This window comes from Agelaius tricolor, unplaced genomic scaffold, assembly GCF_023055355.1.
Source record: "Agelaius tricolor isolate 1412-34295 unplaced genomic scaffold, bAgeTri1.0.p SCAF_11, whole genome shotgun sequence".
Taxonomy (NCBI): Eukaryota; Metazoa; Chordata; class Aves; order Passeriformes; family Icteridae; genus Agelaius; species Agelaius tricolor.
Window position 1 is genome coordinate 23,118,471 of NW_027269271.1, and position 15,313 is coordinate 23,133,783.

Sequence of the window (15,313 nt, forward strand, 5' to 3'; positions counted from 1 at the left end):
ACACCGACCTCAATTCCCTAGTGAGAGCTTCAGACAGAATAGAGAAGTTAAAACTACTGACCTAATCCAATCCATTTTTGCTTTAGGGAACATTTACAGAAGCAGAGAAAGAAGCTGACTTCTTCAAGGGGAAAAATAGTCTGGAGAAAGAACAGAAAATACACTCATCCTATCTTTAGCTTAGAATACTTTCTCTTTGGTATCATTTTGACTCTCTGCCCAGAAGCCTCAACATAAGCCTCTTGATTGCAAAAGTCACAAGAGAATCAAGTGTTTGAAGAAGGTTATTGAAAAAAGAGAGATGTTTCCTACTGCACTTTTGGGTCATAGTATAACTTATTAAACTCACCCCCATAAAATTTTACTGAGTTTAAATATGGATTTTTACATTTGGAAAAATGCTGCTTGCAAATGAAGTTTTAAAAAAATGGAGAGGGAGAGGAATGATGAATGTAGTACAACCACAGGAAAGCAGAGGTGTTTCCTCTTTCACTGTTCTTAATTAAAATAAAATTTTAAAAACCCACTGAAACTGAGAAGGATTTGTTTATTCCTCCGCTCTCATCAGGGCTGATGGCTCTGGGAAAGGAAAGAGTCAGGGACATGGGGCCCTGCTCACACCCCTTCATTCTGGGCACCCTGGCTAAGCTGCAATTCTCAAACCCAAGGTGAGCAGCATCTCCCTGGGGTGGTCCTGTCCCTACCCATGGGTGACAAATGTCCTGAGACCTAAACCCTGCTTTGGACTAGTAAGTACCTTCCCTTGCACCTTTCCTCCCAGCACCATCCTGTCTGTGCACCCCCTTGCACAGTCTTGGTCCCAGAAGGACTCTGCCCTCTCCTCCCAAATGCTGCAGGACTCAGGAACATGCAGGAAACCTCACACTTCCCAAACTCTCTTGGGGAGGCTGAAGAGGCTGAAGGAACTTATCTGTAACATGCCAGGTCAACAGTGCTGGTGTTTCCTCTTCTGGTCCTTTCTGCTCCAAGATGATTTTTGCACCAAAGGCACCTCAGCATCTTGCAGACAGCTACTGAAGCTGTTTTGTCTCTGAAGAGTCACACTGGAGGCGTTTAGGAAGTTACTGCATCCACATAAATACTCTCCCTGCCACTGTCCCCACAGCAACCTTGGGCTTTGTCACCTCCTTCCCAGTGCATTACAGCCACCTCAGCCAACAGCTCTGAACTGATGGTCAGTTTACCTTTATTCTGCAGCTCCTGATAACCTTCAAGGGACAATGAATAACCTTAAACAGCATCCCAAATCAGTCCTCAAAGAGTGAGTCCCATCCTTTTGCAGTTCTCCTGAGCTGCACAGGATGGAGGTGAATTCCCTGGCCTCCAGCATTCACGAGGGTGTTGATTCTTACAGCGCCATTCCTGATCTTTTGTTCCCTTCTATGGGATATTTCAAGGCTGTGTTAACAGTACCAGCTTCAACTCTTATCAGGCCTCTAAAGATCTGGGCCAGCAGCTGGATATCATGGAAGAAGGGACACACCTAAAATCACTGTGGCACTCTTGTCCCAGGACTGGCATGGGTACCTGCCCTGAACTGTCACAGACTCAGCACACAGTAAATCCCTGTGCCTACATTTAATGTCTCCAGAGAGAGATCCCACGGGGAGTCTCTCATGTGTAATATCTGAGTCAGGCTAATCTAATTTGGTAACCAAATGGCAAAAACTCTTCATGACAGAGTCTTTCATCCTTGCAAAAAACCACAGAGAACAAACTTTGGAATGACCCCAACTGGCAAAACCTGACTTGAATAGGGAGTTTATTTTACGTTTTAATTTTCTATTTTGTTCTGCTTGCAGTTAAAATAAATGGTATAGAGCTGGTTTATAAAAACACTACCAAACAAAAAAACTCTTTACCCAAAAGTACTGCACAATATTTAGAGTTCTGCAGGGACCAGTATACATAGAGGGATTTTAATTTTCCATGGCCTGTAAGCGTTATAATCTCCATCAACTGCGTGCACTCTGGGACCATGACTAACACCAGTGCTTGAACTCTGACTGGTTGTTGGCTTCTTTCTTCTGTCTTTAACACTGTTTTGAAACTCACACTTAATCCAATAATTTGCAGGAATAAAGAAGTTTTTACAGCAAACGGCTCCTCTCAAGTCTAACCCACAGGTCTGTTACAGGACAATGTGTCAATAAATCAGAGGTGTCTGTGAGTCCATGCAACTGCTATGAATGACTACAACTCATCTTAGGGATAAAGGCTTTACTTATTAGAAGAAATTGCACTGGTGGAGATTAAAAGGTGACACCAGGACTGTCTTCATGGGGTTTGACTACCAGCAGTCCTTTTATAGCATCCATGGCAAATATTCCACTACATCTTGCTTGTTAATTCCTTGTTTATCATGTGTGCTGTGCCTCAAAATTTCAGGAATAGTTATAATCACTGGCTTCTCCAGGAACCTCTAAAGTCATGAGCTCTGTACCTTTTCTAACTCATATTCCCCATCTTTAAAGACATATTCCTACCCAAGTTGCTTTCTCCCCTTACTTTTCAGTGCAAGGCTGACCAGAATGAACAGCTCTGGCAGCTTTGGTATGACACACTCTTCTGTTCCAGTGCTGCCACATTAACCACCCTGGTATGTCCTGCTCAGTCATGCTAAAACAATGCTTCATTTTCTAGGACTGAGTTAACTGGGACACCAAAGGGGTTTTATCCCATGTGGGGCCCCACTTGCTTGCCCAGCTGTTCTTCTGAGAAACAAGTGACCCACAGAGCCCTGTGCAACCCAAGATAGTGATGGCAAGATAAAAATGTCTGAGAGACCTCTACCCCAATCCACAGACTGACCTTACCTTGTCTCAGTTCTCTCTGGAAGTCACACAGCTCTCCTTGATTTGCATTTGCTATCATGGACTGCTATCATGATTTAATTCTTTCACTGGCAAGAGACATACAATAGTGTGGCTGTCAAATGTACACAGTTTGCCCCAAGTGAGTCACTGCACCTGAAACTGGAATCTGGTAATTGATCCCAAAAAAAAGGAGATGTTGGAGATGACATCCAAAGACCAAGTTTTCATAGAATTAACTGGAAAGGAGAAAGAGGAATCTCAGTTTGCCATGAAGCATCAAACTGGTCTGGAAAGCAGATTTCTGCTCCCTTGAGAGTTTTTAATAGCTTTGGATAACTATGATAAACAGAGACTGAAGGGCTGTCTGAGACACACACAGAATTACTGAATTATGATATGTTTGAGAGGTTATTTACTTTACAGAGTATTTACATAAGGTCCACTTCCTCTTCATATATATGCTCAAACATTACAAAGATTCCCCCTCCACCCTTAATGAGGAGTCTGCATTCAACAGCCCCAAACATCCAGAATTAACCTTTTTTCAAGAACATCTCTTGGAAAGTTTTCCAGGCAGTCCATTCCTTGTTCCTAGTAACAAGCAATAGGACAAGAGGAAACAGCCTCAAGTGGCACTAGGGGAGGTTTGGATTGGACATTAGGAAAAATTTATTCATCAGAAGGGCTGTCAAGCATTGGAACAGGCTGCTCAGAGAAGTGTTGGAGTCACCATCCCAGGAGTTATTTAAAAGATGTGTGGATGTGGTGCTTGGGCACACGGTTTAGCGGTGGATTTGGCAGTGCTGGCTTAGCAGTTAACTCCATGATCATGGAGGTCTTTTTGAACCTAAACCATTCTATGATTCCCCAGAGCCTGAGCAAAACCAGGGAAATTCCACTCTCTCACCAGGCAAATGAGGCACGTGTGGAAAGAAAACACAGGGCATTAAAAGGAAGAGGGGAAAGAGGGATCAGAATATGAAGTGATGACTGGGATATTGCTATTAAAGCAGCTGATTTTTCCTCAATTCTCTGGCCCATCTGGAACAATTCTGCTCACCTGAGAAGTGTCATGGTTGAATATCACAGCATTCAGGTCTCCACAGTTGTAGTGCTTGATGAGATCCTCAGTGGTGTAAGGGGCCTGCAAACTCCCTGCTCGAAGGCTTTCGTGTTGGAGCAGAGTCTGGTTTAGAGCAAACAGCACCTGCAGAAACACAGGCAGGAAAAGAGAGAAAAAGTCAAAGATAGCAGGAATCAAAATAACAAAGACTAAAGGACAAAACTTTGAAAGACTTTCCTGCACCTGAAGTCTATTCCCTTTATCCATTCTGGCCCACAGTAACAAGGGATGGTCTTTAGGCGTTCCCAAATGGAAAAGCATTCAGGTGCAAGACCCCATAATACTCTCCATGGAGTATAACTTCACAACAGATACATATTGCTCAGAGGTCACAGTCTCAGAACTCTTGGGCTCTCTGTGCTGGTTAATTTGCTTCATGACAGACACTGGAATGGAAACTCCCCTAAATGGGGAAAGGTCTAATGCCTCTGACTGTTTCCTGTACCCGAGTTTAAATCCAAAGCCCAAACTCAGTTGACAGGTTTTTGAGAAAAAAATCAAAATCATTTGAACTTCTGAAGTCAAAGGTGATGTATTGGAACTTTGTGCACACTTGTAATAACAGAAACTTTAGGAAATTAATTTATTAGTTTCCCTCCTTTTGTCGTTCTTCCTTCACACACCCATTTGCAAAGTGAAAACAAACAGATCTCTAACACTGTCCCAGCAGACTGGTCCAGTATCCCCAACCCAAACCTGAAAAAAACCCAAAAAAGCAGAAGCACTATTTACTGTGTCATTTTGGGTAACAAAAAAAAAACCAAAACAAAACCTTACATATTTGATTTTTTCCCCTTGAATTACCAAACAAAGCCTAAAAAAACTCAAGCAAACAAACAAAAAGCCCCCTACCACAACCCCCTCCGCCGCCTCCCCAACAAAAAACCAAATAAAACAAAATTTAAAAAGCCAAATAAACCAACTAAATTTCAAATGAACTACCAAAAATCTTTTTATATTTGTGACAGATTGTGGGAGTAATATATACCAGTTATTGAACCACCAAGTCTGGACTTTACATGTTCTGCTTTCCAAGAATCTGCTGAAGAAACTTGATAAAAAGTAGATGAATAAATCAGAAGAACAGCAGTGAAGACTTTTGTCATGAACTATATAAATAAACAAACACACTTTTCCTAAAATAAAGTGGAATGTAGTGACTGTGAATTCAGACTTCTGAAAAATTATATTGATGTGTCATTTTTCATGAAAAGACTCCTGCACCCCTCAGTCTCATATTTCACCACTTTTTAAGCTTTTCTTTTATAACAGCAGTGCCCCATCCTTCCCAGAGAATAACAATCATCTCAAAATCTGGGCAAGGTAATCCCTGCTGAGCTCCAGTCTGGGACCCGAATTCTTACCTTCTTAAATTTTAGCAACTGAGCCCACTTCAAGGAGTGAACCCAAGAGGAGTTTAAAATCAGCAATTTACATATGTATTTGCAGGATGGAAGTTTTTCTTAAAATCATGATTCCCACTGAAGTTTATCTGAAGGTGAAGGAAAGGAAATTGCAAAATCTCATGTATATAAAAAAAAGAGTATCGGATATTTAATTATTAATAATAACAGTGACAATGTTAGTAATATCAATAATAACAAAGGATCTTCAGGGCACTAACAGCCTCAATAAAAAGCTGTTACATGCTAACTAACACACACAAATTGCGTTGAAGAAAAGCGAATGCTAGTTTTTAATTTACTTTTGAAAAAACGAAAAAAAGATGGTCTTTCAACTGAACCTGTTATACCTCAATTTGGCAATCGGTTCCCCATTAAGAGCCAAGCCTAAAAGATTTCCTTGCTCAAATCTAAGGGTCTCTTCAGGCTTTTCTACAAAGAGATCAAGCTTTCCCAGGACCACAGCTTGAAGTTAAGCATCTTCCTAACTTAGTTTTTCTCTAATTTAAAAAATATGCAAAAAAACACAGTTTGAAACATTTCTAACGTTTGAAAGGGTCTGAGCTTTTTCTTTTTCCCCTAAGGGCTACAGCTCGAAGAGGAAATGGTTCATCCCAGGATTTCCTGGGGATTCTAAACATTTTGACTAATAAAAATAAAAGCTTAGAAAAACATTGACAGGAAAAATGAGAGCAGAGGTTTTCCCAAAATGCTTTTAGCAAAATCCTTCTCATTTTTGATTTTTTAAACAATGGATGTTACTGGATTTTTATATACAAAAATATGTATACACACAGGCACACACACATATACAAACCACCAACAAGCCCTGAGGCAAGACTGTTGTGTTTTATGATAAAATATTAAGAAGGCAATAAACAAATCCTTACTTTACTCTCAATGGCTTTCCTCCCCCTCCCCCTTTTTTTTCCTTTTTTTTTTTTTTTTTTGTTATTCTGGGGAATCCAGTCCTGTCCATTAATGCTGTGGGTCTTTCTCCTCTGAATAAGTTTGGAACCTATTGCATTATTTCAGTCACATTTACAGGGGGTTAGAGATCTCGAAGAAGATTGTCTATGTGTTCCTCAAAAATCAGCCTGCAGAGAAGTCTACTGTACGAGTTCACTTCTTATAAGACACACAGACTCTAAATGAGAGAAAATGAGCTATTTTGAAGGTTTTGGCAGGTGGTCCCCCATGATTTCATTGGTGCCAGGACATTAATTTTCCTGCTTTCTACCTCAGAGCAGCTTTGGGACCTAGAGGTGATGCTGGCCACCAGCTGAACCCATCCAGTATGCTGCTGTCACTGTGGGGAGCTCACCACTGGGTTCAAACTTCTGCCCCAAAAGCTACTCCAGAGATTTTATTTTAGGACGAAAGTTAAAATCAGAAACTTTAACACTTGAATATGCTAAAGGAAAACTGTAATTAATCAATTTCTAGAGAAGTCTTGCTTAATCAAACCATAACCACCATGGATTTTGGCTGGGTGGCTCAAAACAGATTTAAAGAGAAGCGGGGTCTCATCACAGTCGCCTGCTTCCTGGCTGGATTTGTAGACCATTTCCTTCAGAGTCAGGTTAAAGGCAGCTTAAAACCCGAATTTATTTTTCCTTACTCTTCAGATAACGCCACAAAAACAACGCTGTTTCCTTCCCCTCTCTCTATCTTAATATCACTGACCCCACAACCCCCAGCCTAATCCTTTATCTGAGTTAAATCTCCCAGAGCTGCCTGAGATTACTGAACAACTGATGAGTTCAAAATAAACACACTTAGAGAGACTGCCTATACACAGTCCCACCTAATAAACAGAGCAGACAGGATTTGTTCTGGGAAGCAATGGGAAGTTATGACTTTGGCTCTTGGGAAATGCATTTTATTCACACAACTTATGGTGCTCACCCTGGTGTGCTTTGAAGACATTTTTGCATGTCTGTCTCCGGCCCCACTGCTTGTGACTGACCAGCCTTTTAATCTGGGTGGTGTCATTGCCCCAACACAGAGATTTTATTTGGAGACACCAGTTCAGCTCTCAGGGCAGTCCTATTTTACTGTCAGTGGGAGTGGGTCCCACTAGTCCTACACAGTCCCAGAGACCACTGGTCCAGACATTTTTGGAGTTGTTTTGCATGGCCTTTGGACCTCTCAAGGAAAAGGGGCTGGACCACTGAAGACCTGCACTACAGCTTTACTGATCACCTTGACACTCACACAGTATTCCCCCTCTCCATGCTTCTGGATTACAGAGCCAGTAGTCACACAAGAACAGAAGGAATGAGTTACAAAATCAAACCTCCCATATAAATCAACTTGAATGTTTACGGTGTTTAACTTTCACCTTCAAAAAGACAGGATTATAAAACCTCCAAACCACACATAAAGCAAGCAGACACAACTGCAGTGGGTCCTAAGGTCTTGAGTCTGGACTGCCCAGAAGCATTGGTATCAGCAGCTGTCCTTGGGACAGTTTGAGTATTGTTCTGCAAACACATTGGAGAGGTTGGAGGTTTGATTTTATGTGATAATTTAATGAGAGTTGGTTTTTAGGGATATAAACCTAATCTGTGGAAACAGATCTAAAGAACCACTGCCACCTTTCTCAAGAGAGAGAAGTGAATAAATGTGTATTTGGAATGGGCTTAGAAACACTCCAACCTTTCCACTAGAAAAAATTTTCTTAATTGATCTTAGGTTTCAGAAAAAAGCTAGATGAAAATGCCATTTTTTCCAAGGTACTCTTACAACCAGTCACATTTCATGTTTTATTGTGCCAGGCCAGCAGCTTCAAACCAGGCATTTGAAGGGTCCTGAAAGCCAGCACCATGTTAGTGCTGTATGTGATAGCTAAGGAGGAGAAATAACTCCTCTGTGCCAGAGAGATTTCTCCTTGCCATGTTCTGTACATTTGTCTCTAGCTGAAGAGGTTAAGAAAGTCTGGAATGCAAAAACCAAGCTAACCCTCATCAAATACATCATCATTCCTGGTTACATCAATGGTGAACAGGTGGACCTGTCCACCGGTGGAATCAAGTAAAAATTTTTCCAGGTCCACCTCTTCGACTTTTCTAACTGAAGCCCCCCCAAAAAAAAAAAAAGCTTTGTGGGAACATCTAATAAGCAACTGTAAAATAAGACAAGGAAACCTTATTCATAGATAAAATGCTTGAGTGGTCCCAAATCATCCAATGAAATATATTGCTAATAAAACAGACAACAAATTCAGGAATTACAACACAAGAAACACATTTTTTGTTAAGCTTAAGACAAATTGGAGCTGTGTTCTTCTGGTGTGTTTGCTATACAGGAGACTTGAAGATGAAAGGCAGCCCTAGGAAAACTCTCAGGCCAAGCTTTGCATTCACAGGACTCCAGTAGCTGGAATTACAGGATGACCCCTGCACAGACCCATGATTAATAACAATACCACAAAAACAAGTACTTAAATTTCACACTATGATGTCAGCTCTTGAGCAAGCAACTTATTGTTTTCCTTTGCTCTCTCTTTTGGACACGTGCCACCACAATGCAAACACTAAATAAGCATTACTGGAAGTGTTTGAGTGACTATATGCTGTCAGTGCCAAGATTGCAATTCCAGAAAAGAAATACCCACTCTCCTACTTGGTTCAAAACAAACTGCAACGTAAATATTGAGATATATACATTTCTGCAGGGGTTCTCCTTTCTTAGTTATCCTAATCTCTGATCAAACAGAAAATCAAATATACAGTTTCAGGTCAAAATAGTTACTTGGGAAAAAAAAAAAATAGAAGAAAGAAAAATGCAAGTCCCTGATTTTCCAGATTAATGAAAAGCAATAAAAGTGCTTGCCCAAATCTGTTCAGTTCCATTGGTTTCCAGAAGACGGGTTTCCCCTTTCCTTGAATCTCGTGTGCTATTGCTAGGAATTAGTGAGCTGTGAAACTCACCTAATGAGGTCAGCATCAGGAAATAGCTCTGGAAAAACAGGTCCTGGGGGATCTACTAAAGGACTCCCCCAGTGTCCGAATGAAATCCTGGATGCATTGGCACATTGTACAGCCGTGGCTGTGGGGGGAACGTGCCCAGCTTTGTTGTTGTTTTTCCTATAAAGGGACAGCTAAGGAAAGTGAAACTATTAACTCATCCACTGGAATTTCTACTCCCAAACCGTGCTCCCTGTTAAAGCTGCTCATAAAAGCCTTTCGGCTAGTTAGTTCCATATGTTCCCCAAATCCGCAGTTATTGCTTCTGAAAGGCAGGAGTAGTTAACAGTCTGCGGCTTGGCACTGACCAGGGAGACCCAGGGACCTTGCTTTCCCCCTCCCTTTCAAACTGCCAATTAACCAGTTTAATAAACCAGTTTGAATCTGACTGAGGTGCTTGGAGAAACCCCAAACCACCACCCATCCTAGGGCTCAGCCATGACAGTGACACAGGGGTACAGCCCAGGGCAGAGCAGCCACGCGACTGATGTCCAGCCACTGGACTAAGATTGCTTTTCTTGATGCTGGAAAAGCTGCAGGGATGTTGAGGCCCCAGTTTTCAGCCCTATATGCCCAAAGCTCCAGCTCAAGTTGACTCCAACAGCTTGACTTTAGCCTCCTGAATTTTCTCCTTATGCGGACATTCCATGATGAACTTGCACAGGTGAAAATAATTTTGGTTTTTTATTTTATTTTTGCTGTGTCTAGATTGAATCAAAAACCAACAGAAAATTTCTAGACATCAAACACTGCAGAGTGCATGAGAACCCCATTCTCTCAGCCTTAAGCTCCCCAAGCCAGAAAAGGAGTCTCCTGGTGGATGACATTCCCTGGGCTGACCCTACTGCACTAGTGCTTCTGCTCCAAGTTCCTGTATTCAGTAGGGCTGGGGCAGGCACAGGGTTCAGTGAGACCCTGGAGAGCAGCAGTTTGAGGGGCTGGTGGGTTATGTGATAGAACAGGCAAGACAGCAACAATTTGCGCCCTTAGATGCATGTCTTCTCTTCCACAAGATCATTAAGACAAGAAAGACATGGAATTAATTTCTGTCCTGAAAGCACTTTTAAAACTTATACCATAATACACTATAAATACCACACCCACTCTAAATAGGTCAATAAAATCCAAATAAAGGTCTTAAATATGTAACCTGAAGTCAGCAGCAGCTGCAGCAAAGGCAGTATTGGAATGAGAGTAAAATCTGAAAACTTTTCTTCTAGTGGCAGTGACCTCTGTTACTTGCTAAAGGTACTGAGAGTCCAGATTAACATAGAAGAAAGGAAAAGAGCTTTGGGGAAGAGCTTTGATATGGAATTTCTATCCTTTCCCCTTTTGTGAACCACCACATTGATGGAAGGATGTTTCAATGCCCTCACCACACCATCAGCAAGGTTTCTTTTGCCAGTAACTCAGCTTGATGTCCAGCCAGTCACAGTGTGAGTGAGCAGTGACTCTGTAGGATAACTCTGCTTTGGTCAATGCCCACATTCAAGCTTAGGGAAATAAATTAAGAAACAACAGGAAGACAGATTTGCATTTTAATCAGAACTGAAACTCTGGAAAGGACAGAATTACCTCTGTTAAATTTGCAATCTAAATGAAGGACTTGTGTAGATTTTGTATGCAGGATTTACTTGCATCCAGTACTTCTGCATCAGTCTTGTTTCTCAGCTGTGCTAAGCTCAGCAGATTAACTTCCATGAGCAAACCTATCTAAAACGCGAAATATTTTCACCAAACGAGTTACACTCTGCTCAGTCTAATTCTGCAAATGGTTCTACAATGAAGTGCAACCAGTTCCAGTAACCAACACCCTGCCCAGCAGTGATGGCTTGCAGGTCCAATTGTCATTGTTTAGACTTCTGCACTGAGTCTTAGATCTTGTAAATAAAAAAGTGAACACTCAGTAAGATCAGTTCATACTTCTGGCATGAGAGAGCACTCTTCCTTCTTGAAGGAAGGTGGAACTCAGACTGGTTCTCCCTAAAACTCACCTCAGCTATTCAGTTATGTGACTTAAAGAAAGAACACACTAGACCACAGAATACTGCATATGAGATGCTGAACAGTAACCTAAAAGTCCCATGTTAGTTTTAATCAAGTCAGACATGATGGTGCAACTTGCTTTGACTTCTTTCTTTACACCCTTCACGTTAAGTTGTGATGAAGCAGTAACAGCTCTTCCAGGGCTGAGTAGCTGGCAACTGGGTTTGATTTTAAACAACCCATAAAAGGTTTTAGAAATACCTTTGTGAGGGTAAAAGGCTGGAGTGCTCAATTGGTGTGAATGGACCCAACTACCAGAGAGAAAGGAGATGGACTGTGTGACACTGGATGTCTAAAGCAGCAGCCCTGGATCATGTGAAACCCACAGGCACAGAGGAAGGCAGAGACATTTCTCACCCAGACAAAGCAGGCAGTGCTTCAGTGGGACAAACTGGACAGGGCCCTGCTGCCTATCTGGCACTGCCCATCTGCTGCTGCCCTGGGCTGGCTGCCAGCCTGGCTCCTGCTCACCTCTGGGTCCCCACAGTTTCCCCCTGTGCCACCACCCCAGCAAGCCTTGCTTGGACTCCAGCTCCACTTTGTCATTCCTGTTCTGGGGAAATCTCATCACTTACTAGTCAAGATCAAACCCCTTGTATTCAGAAAGCCCAAATGCTGCCTCACTGTCAAGGAACCCTGCCCCACACACCCCCCATGTAACACAAGAGCTCTGTGGGCACTGAGGTTTGTGAGGAGGTTTCTGGAGAAGAGCAGTGTTCCAGCAGAGGTGCCGCAGCGTCTGCAGCACGTTGCTCAAAGGTGTCACTGAAACAAGAACAGTCAGCTCAGATAAGCCCAACATCCCCAAAAGTGTCTGGTAGCAGATACTTTGGGAAAGCATGTAAGAAATGAGGTGAGCAGAGCGTGAACTTTTCTCAGACAACACTTCCCATCTTCTGGAAATCTGCCAGTTGGGGACCTTGTGGATGAAAATACCTCTTCTCCTATCACTCCTTCCCACACACCTCCCTGCTCCCCACGCCTTCACCTCAAAATTATCCCCGTGCTTGGTTGCACCACTCTCCTGAGGAGCAGCCATCTGCCTGCTCTACGCAGAGAGGAGCTCTCAGCCTGCTGCTTTGCTTGCAATTTCACTCCCAAATGGAAGCCTGGCAGGATGCCCGAAGGGCAGCGCCCACGATCACTTTTCTCCACCTTAAATGGGCACATTGTCCCTTCACCTTCAGAGGGGGCACATGAAATCCTTCCCAAGAACCTGAAACCACGTTTGCGCTCGGCTCACAAGTAAAATTGTTACCGGGCCCTTCTGGGGTTTCGATTTTTCTTTTTTTGTCTCCACTGTAACAGAAGGAATGTGGGAACATGCCCTGAGTGGAGCGGACCAGTTGGTCCCAGTGACGAGTGAGCAGCAATGAAAGGGGCACCCTCATGGAAAAAAGCAAAGCTCTGGGGTGGTTTGGGGAACTCCCAGCTTTAGACACCCAGCCTGAGACATTTTTTTTTAAAAGTCTACTTTCATGATATGCTAAGCATCCACCCACTGAAAAATGCAACCTGTCCTGGGTATATTTAATTTGGGGTTTATTCATATTACTGCCTAATTTTGAACTGTTGCTTTTTAATTACCAGCTGAAGCTACATAGTAAAACGGACTAGCCCCACAGGCATGTTTTTCTTTCTATTATATTACAGTGAGGCAGCAGATTAACTCCTTCAGCCATCCCAGCTTAACACCTCACGATGCCAGCACGGCCCCTTTCCAAACTGCTGCTCCTGCAGCAGGAACGGCTGGAGGGGACACTGATCTTTCTGTCCTGAATTTCCAAATCCCAGCCTGGGGTATCAGCACTAGCAGGTGCCAATTTCAATATACATCTATCCTGGAGAGTAAATCACAGCCCATCAGGAAGGGAGCCAGATGGAGCTGCAACTTCTGGCCAAGGACAAACACTTTGGGGCAACAACTGTCTCAGCTTTCTAGTCTCCACATGAGCACCACTGAGGTAACAGCTGTAGAAAAGGGAATGTTTCCTAAGCCTGAAGGAGGGTGAATCTTCATGAGGTCCAGCAGGGAAAGGGGAAAAAATAGAAATTACAATTTAAAACAGCATAAGAAAATAAAAAACTTCAAGAGGAAGCAGGGAGCTGAACTCATCAGGGATGATCACTTGTTTGAACTGTTGTTTTTTCCTTTAGCTTAACATTACCTCAAGATGAAATAATTTTATTATGCAAGATGTTTCTGCCATTGGGGTACATAGTGACCAGGCATGGAGTACCCCATGTTTCCAAGAAACACAGGGCTTGATCTGGCAGCTGCTCTCTTCGGGTCTTCCCCACCTGGAGCAAACCTATGCCCTTAACCAGGACAGATGATGGGACCCCATCTGTGCCAGCTGTTAAAGGGCCTGGGTGGCCTTACCAGGACAACCCCTCTTTCTCCTGGGAATCCACAGTTCTATCCTCAGGGTCAGGGTTCCAGTGCAGACCTTGTAAAGCACAGGCGATGGGCAGTGCTCACCCCTTGTGCTGCCTCCCTCCCCCAGAGCTGCTTCATCAAAGCATGAAAATGGCTGAAGCTGGTGCTCCCCTCCAGAGTGTTGCAGCCCTGGTGCAGTCTACACAAAAATTACTCAAAATTGAGTTAGCCAGGGAAAGAAGGTGACCTACCCATCAAATCACAGCAGCTCAAATTTCTAATATCATCTACTTGCAGCCAAGCACTTGCCTTCAAATTAAGCAGAGGCCAAGAATAATTACTTACTATTCACTGAGATATTTACATCAATTATTCAGCAAATAAATTCAGCTAACAAATAGCTTCAAGGAAACCGCAATCTATTCACAGTCAAGTTGCCAAGCCAGAAGAAAATTATAAAATTAATTATTTGTAACAAACTTCTCTGTTAGCTTTCAAAGTCAGAATGATAAATTCAGACACTTTATTTTCTACTATATATTGGCTCCCTCAATCTAATGCTCCTGTTTATGAATTATGGGAGGTTATACCTGTCTCTTGAAAGATAACTATAATTATATTTTTATTATCATTGGAACTAAAAGAACTTTTTGCTTGAAGGTTTTTTAAGCCTAGCCTAAACAGTCTCCACTCCAGTCAGAGAACACCTATGAAATCAGCTACCAGTGAGGATATACTGCTAAATAACCAAGAAGAGTGTTCTCAGATTCTTCCTCTCCTGGATAGAGCCAGGAACCAGATGCTGCCACAAAACATTTATTTAAATTGGCAAATTCTGAAGAAAGCACTTCATTCAAGTAACACTTTCATTTTTTTTTTCTTTCAACTAAGAAAGGATGTAGAGGAATATTCTTTGCACAGCTTCATATATTACTGAAGGTGGGATATTTCCTCACATGAACAAATAACAAAAAGAGTAATTAATACTGTTTTCAGGCACCATTCTGTTCTATGCACATAAGCAGCAGAGAGAATACCTGACAGAGATCTGCCTCAGGTTCACCTTCTGCCCCTTTGGCTGCATCTCCTCACTCCTTACATGCATACACAGAATTTGAGCCAAATAAACTCCTTCTTTCTCCTCCACCTCTTTTTCATTGCCTGTTTAATACTGATGCTCTGTAAATACACCCACAACTAAGCAATTACATGCTGCCAACCCCTGAAACACTCCATAAATGTCCAACAGGTTTTTCCCTCCCCAGCTGTGCTTCACCAGGAAGATTCCCAGAAATCCTACAGCCACTGAAGGCATTGAACATGAGGACACAGCTCAGACAAGTTCTAAAGACTCCAAAGGGAGAAAAAGCAACTCCCAAAACCAAATGTCTTTCCTCTTGCCCAAGAATAATATGGATGGATAACAGCCTTTTGCACAATCATGACAGTGGGGCTGGAGATCAGAGGCTTCTGTCCACTATTCAACCTCAGGACAGAAGGGAAGATGTCCAAGGAGAAATCCCAAAGCAGTGGTGTGGGTACTGAGCAGAGCA

General features: G+C 42.6%; 1 protein-coding gene across 1 annotated transcript in view; it reads right to left on the minus strand.

The window, feature by feature from the left end:
* TRABD2B (TraB domain containing 2B) overlaps positions 1-15,313 on the minus strand; it is a 260,371-nt gene that overhangs the window by 114,787 nt on the left and 130,271 nt on the right. Inside the window, exon 3 of the mRNA XM_071436682.1 lies at positions 3,898-4,044. Coding sequence (XP_071292783.1) covers positions 3,898-4,044 — 147 coding nt within the window. The remainder of the gene's footprint in view (positions 1-3,897; positions 4,045-15,313) is intronic.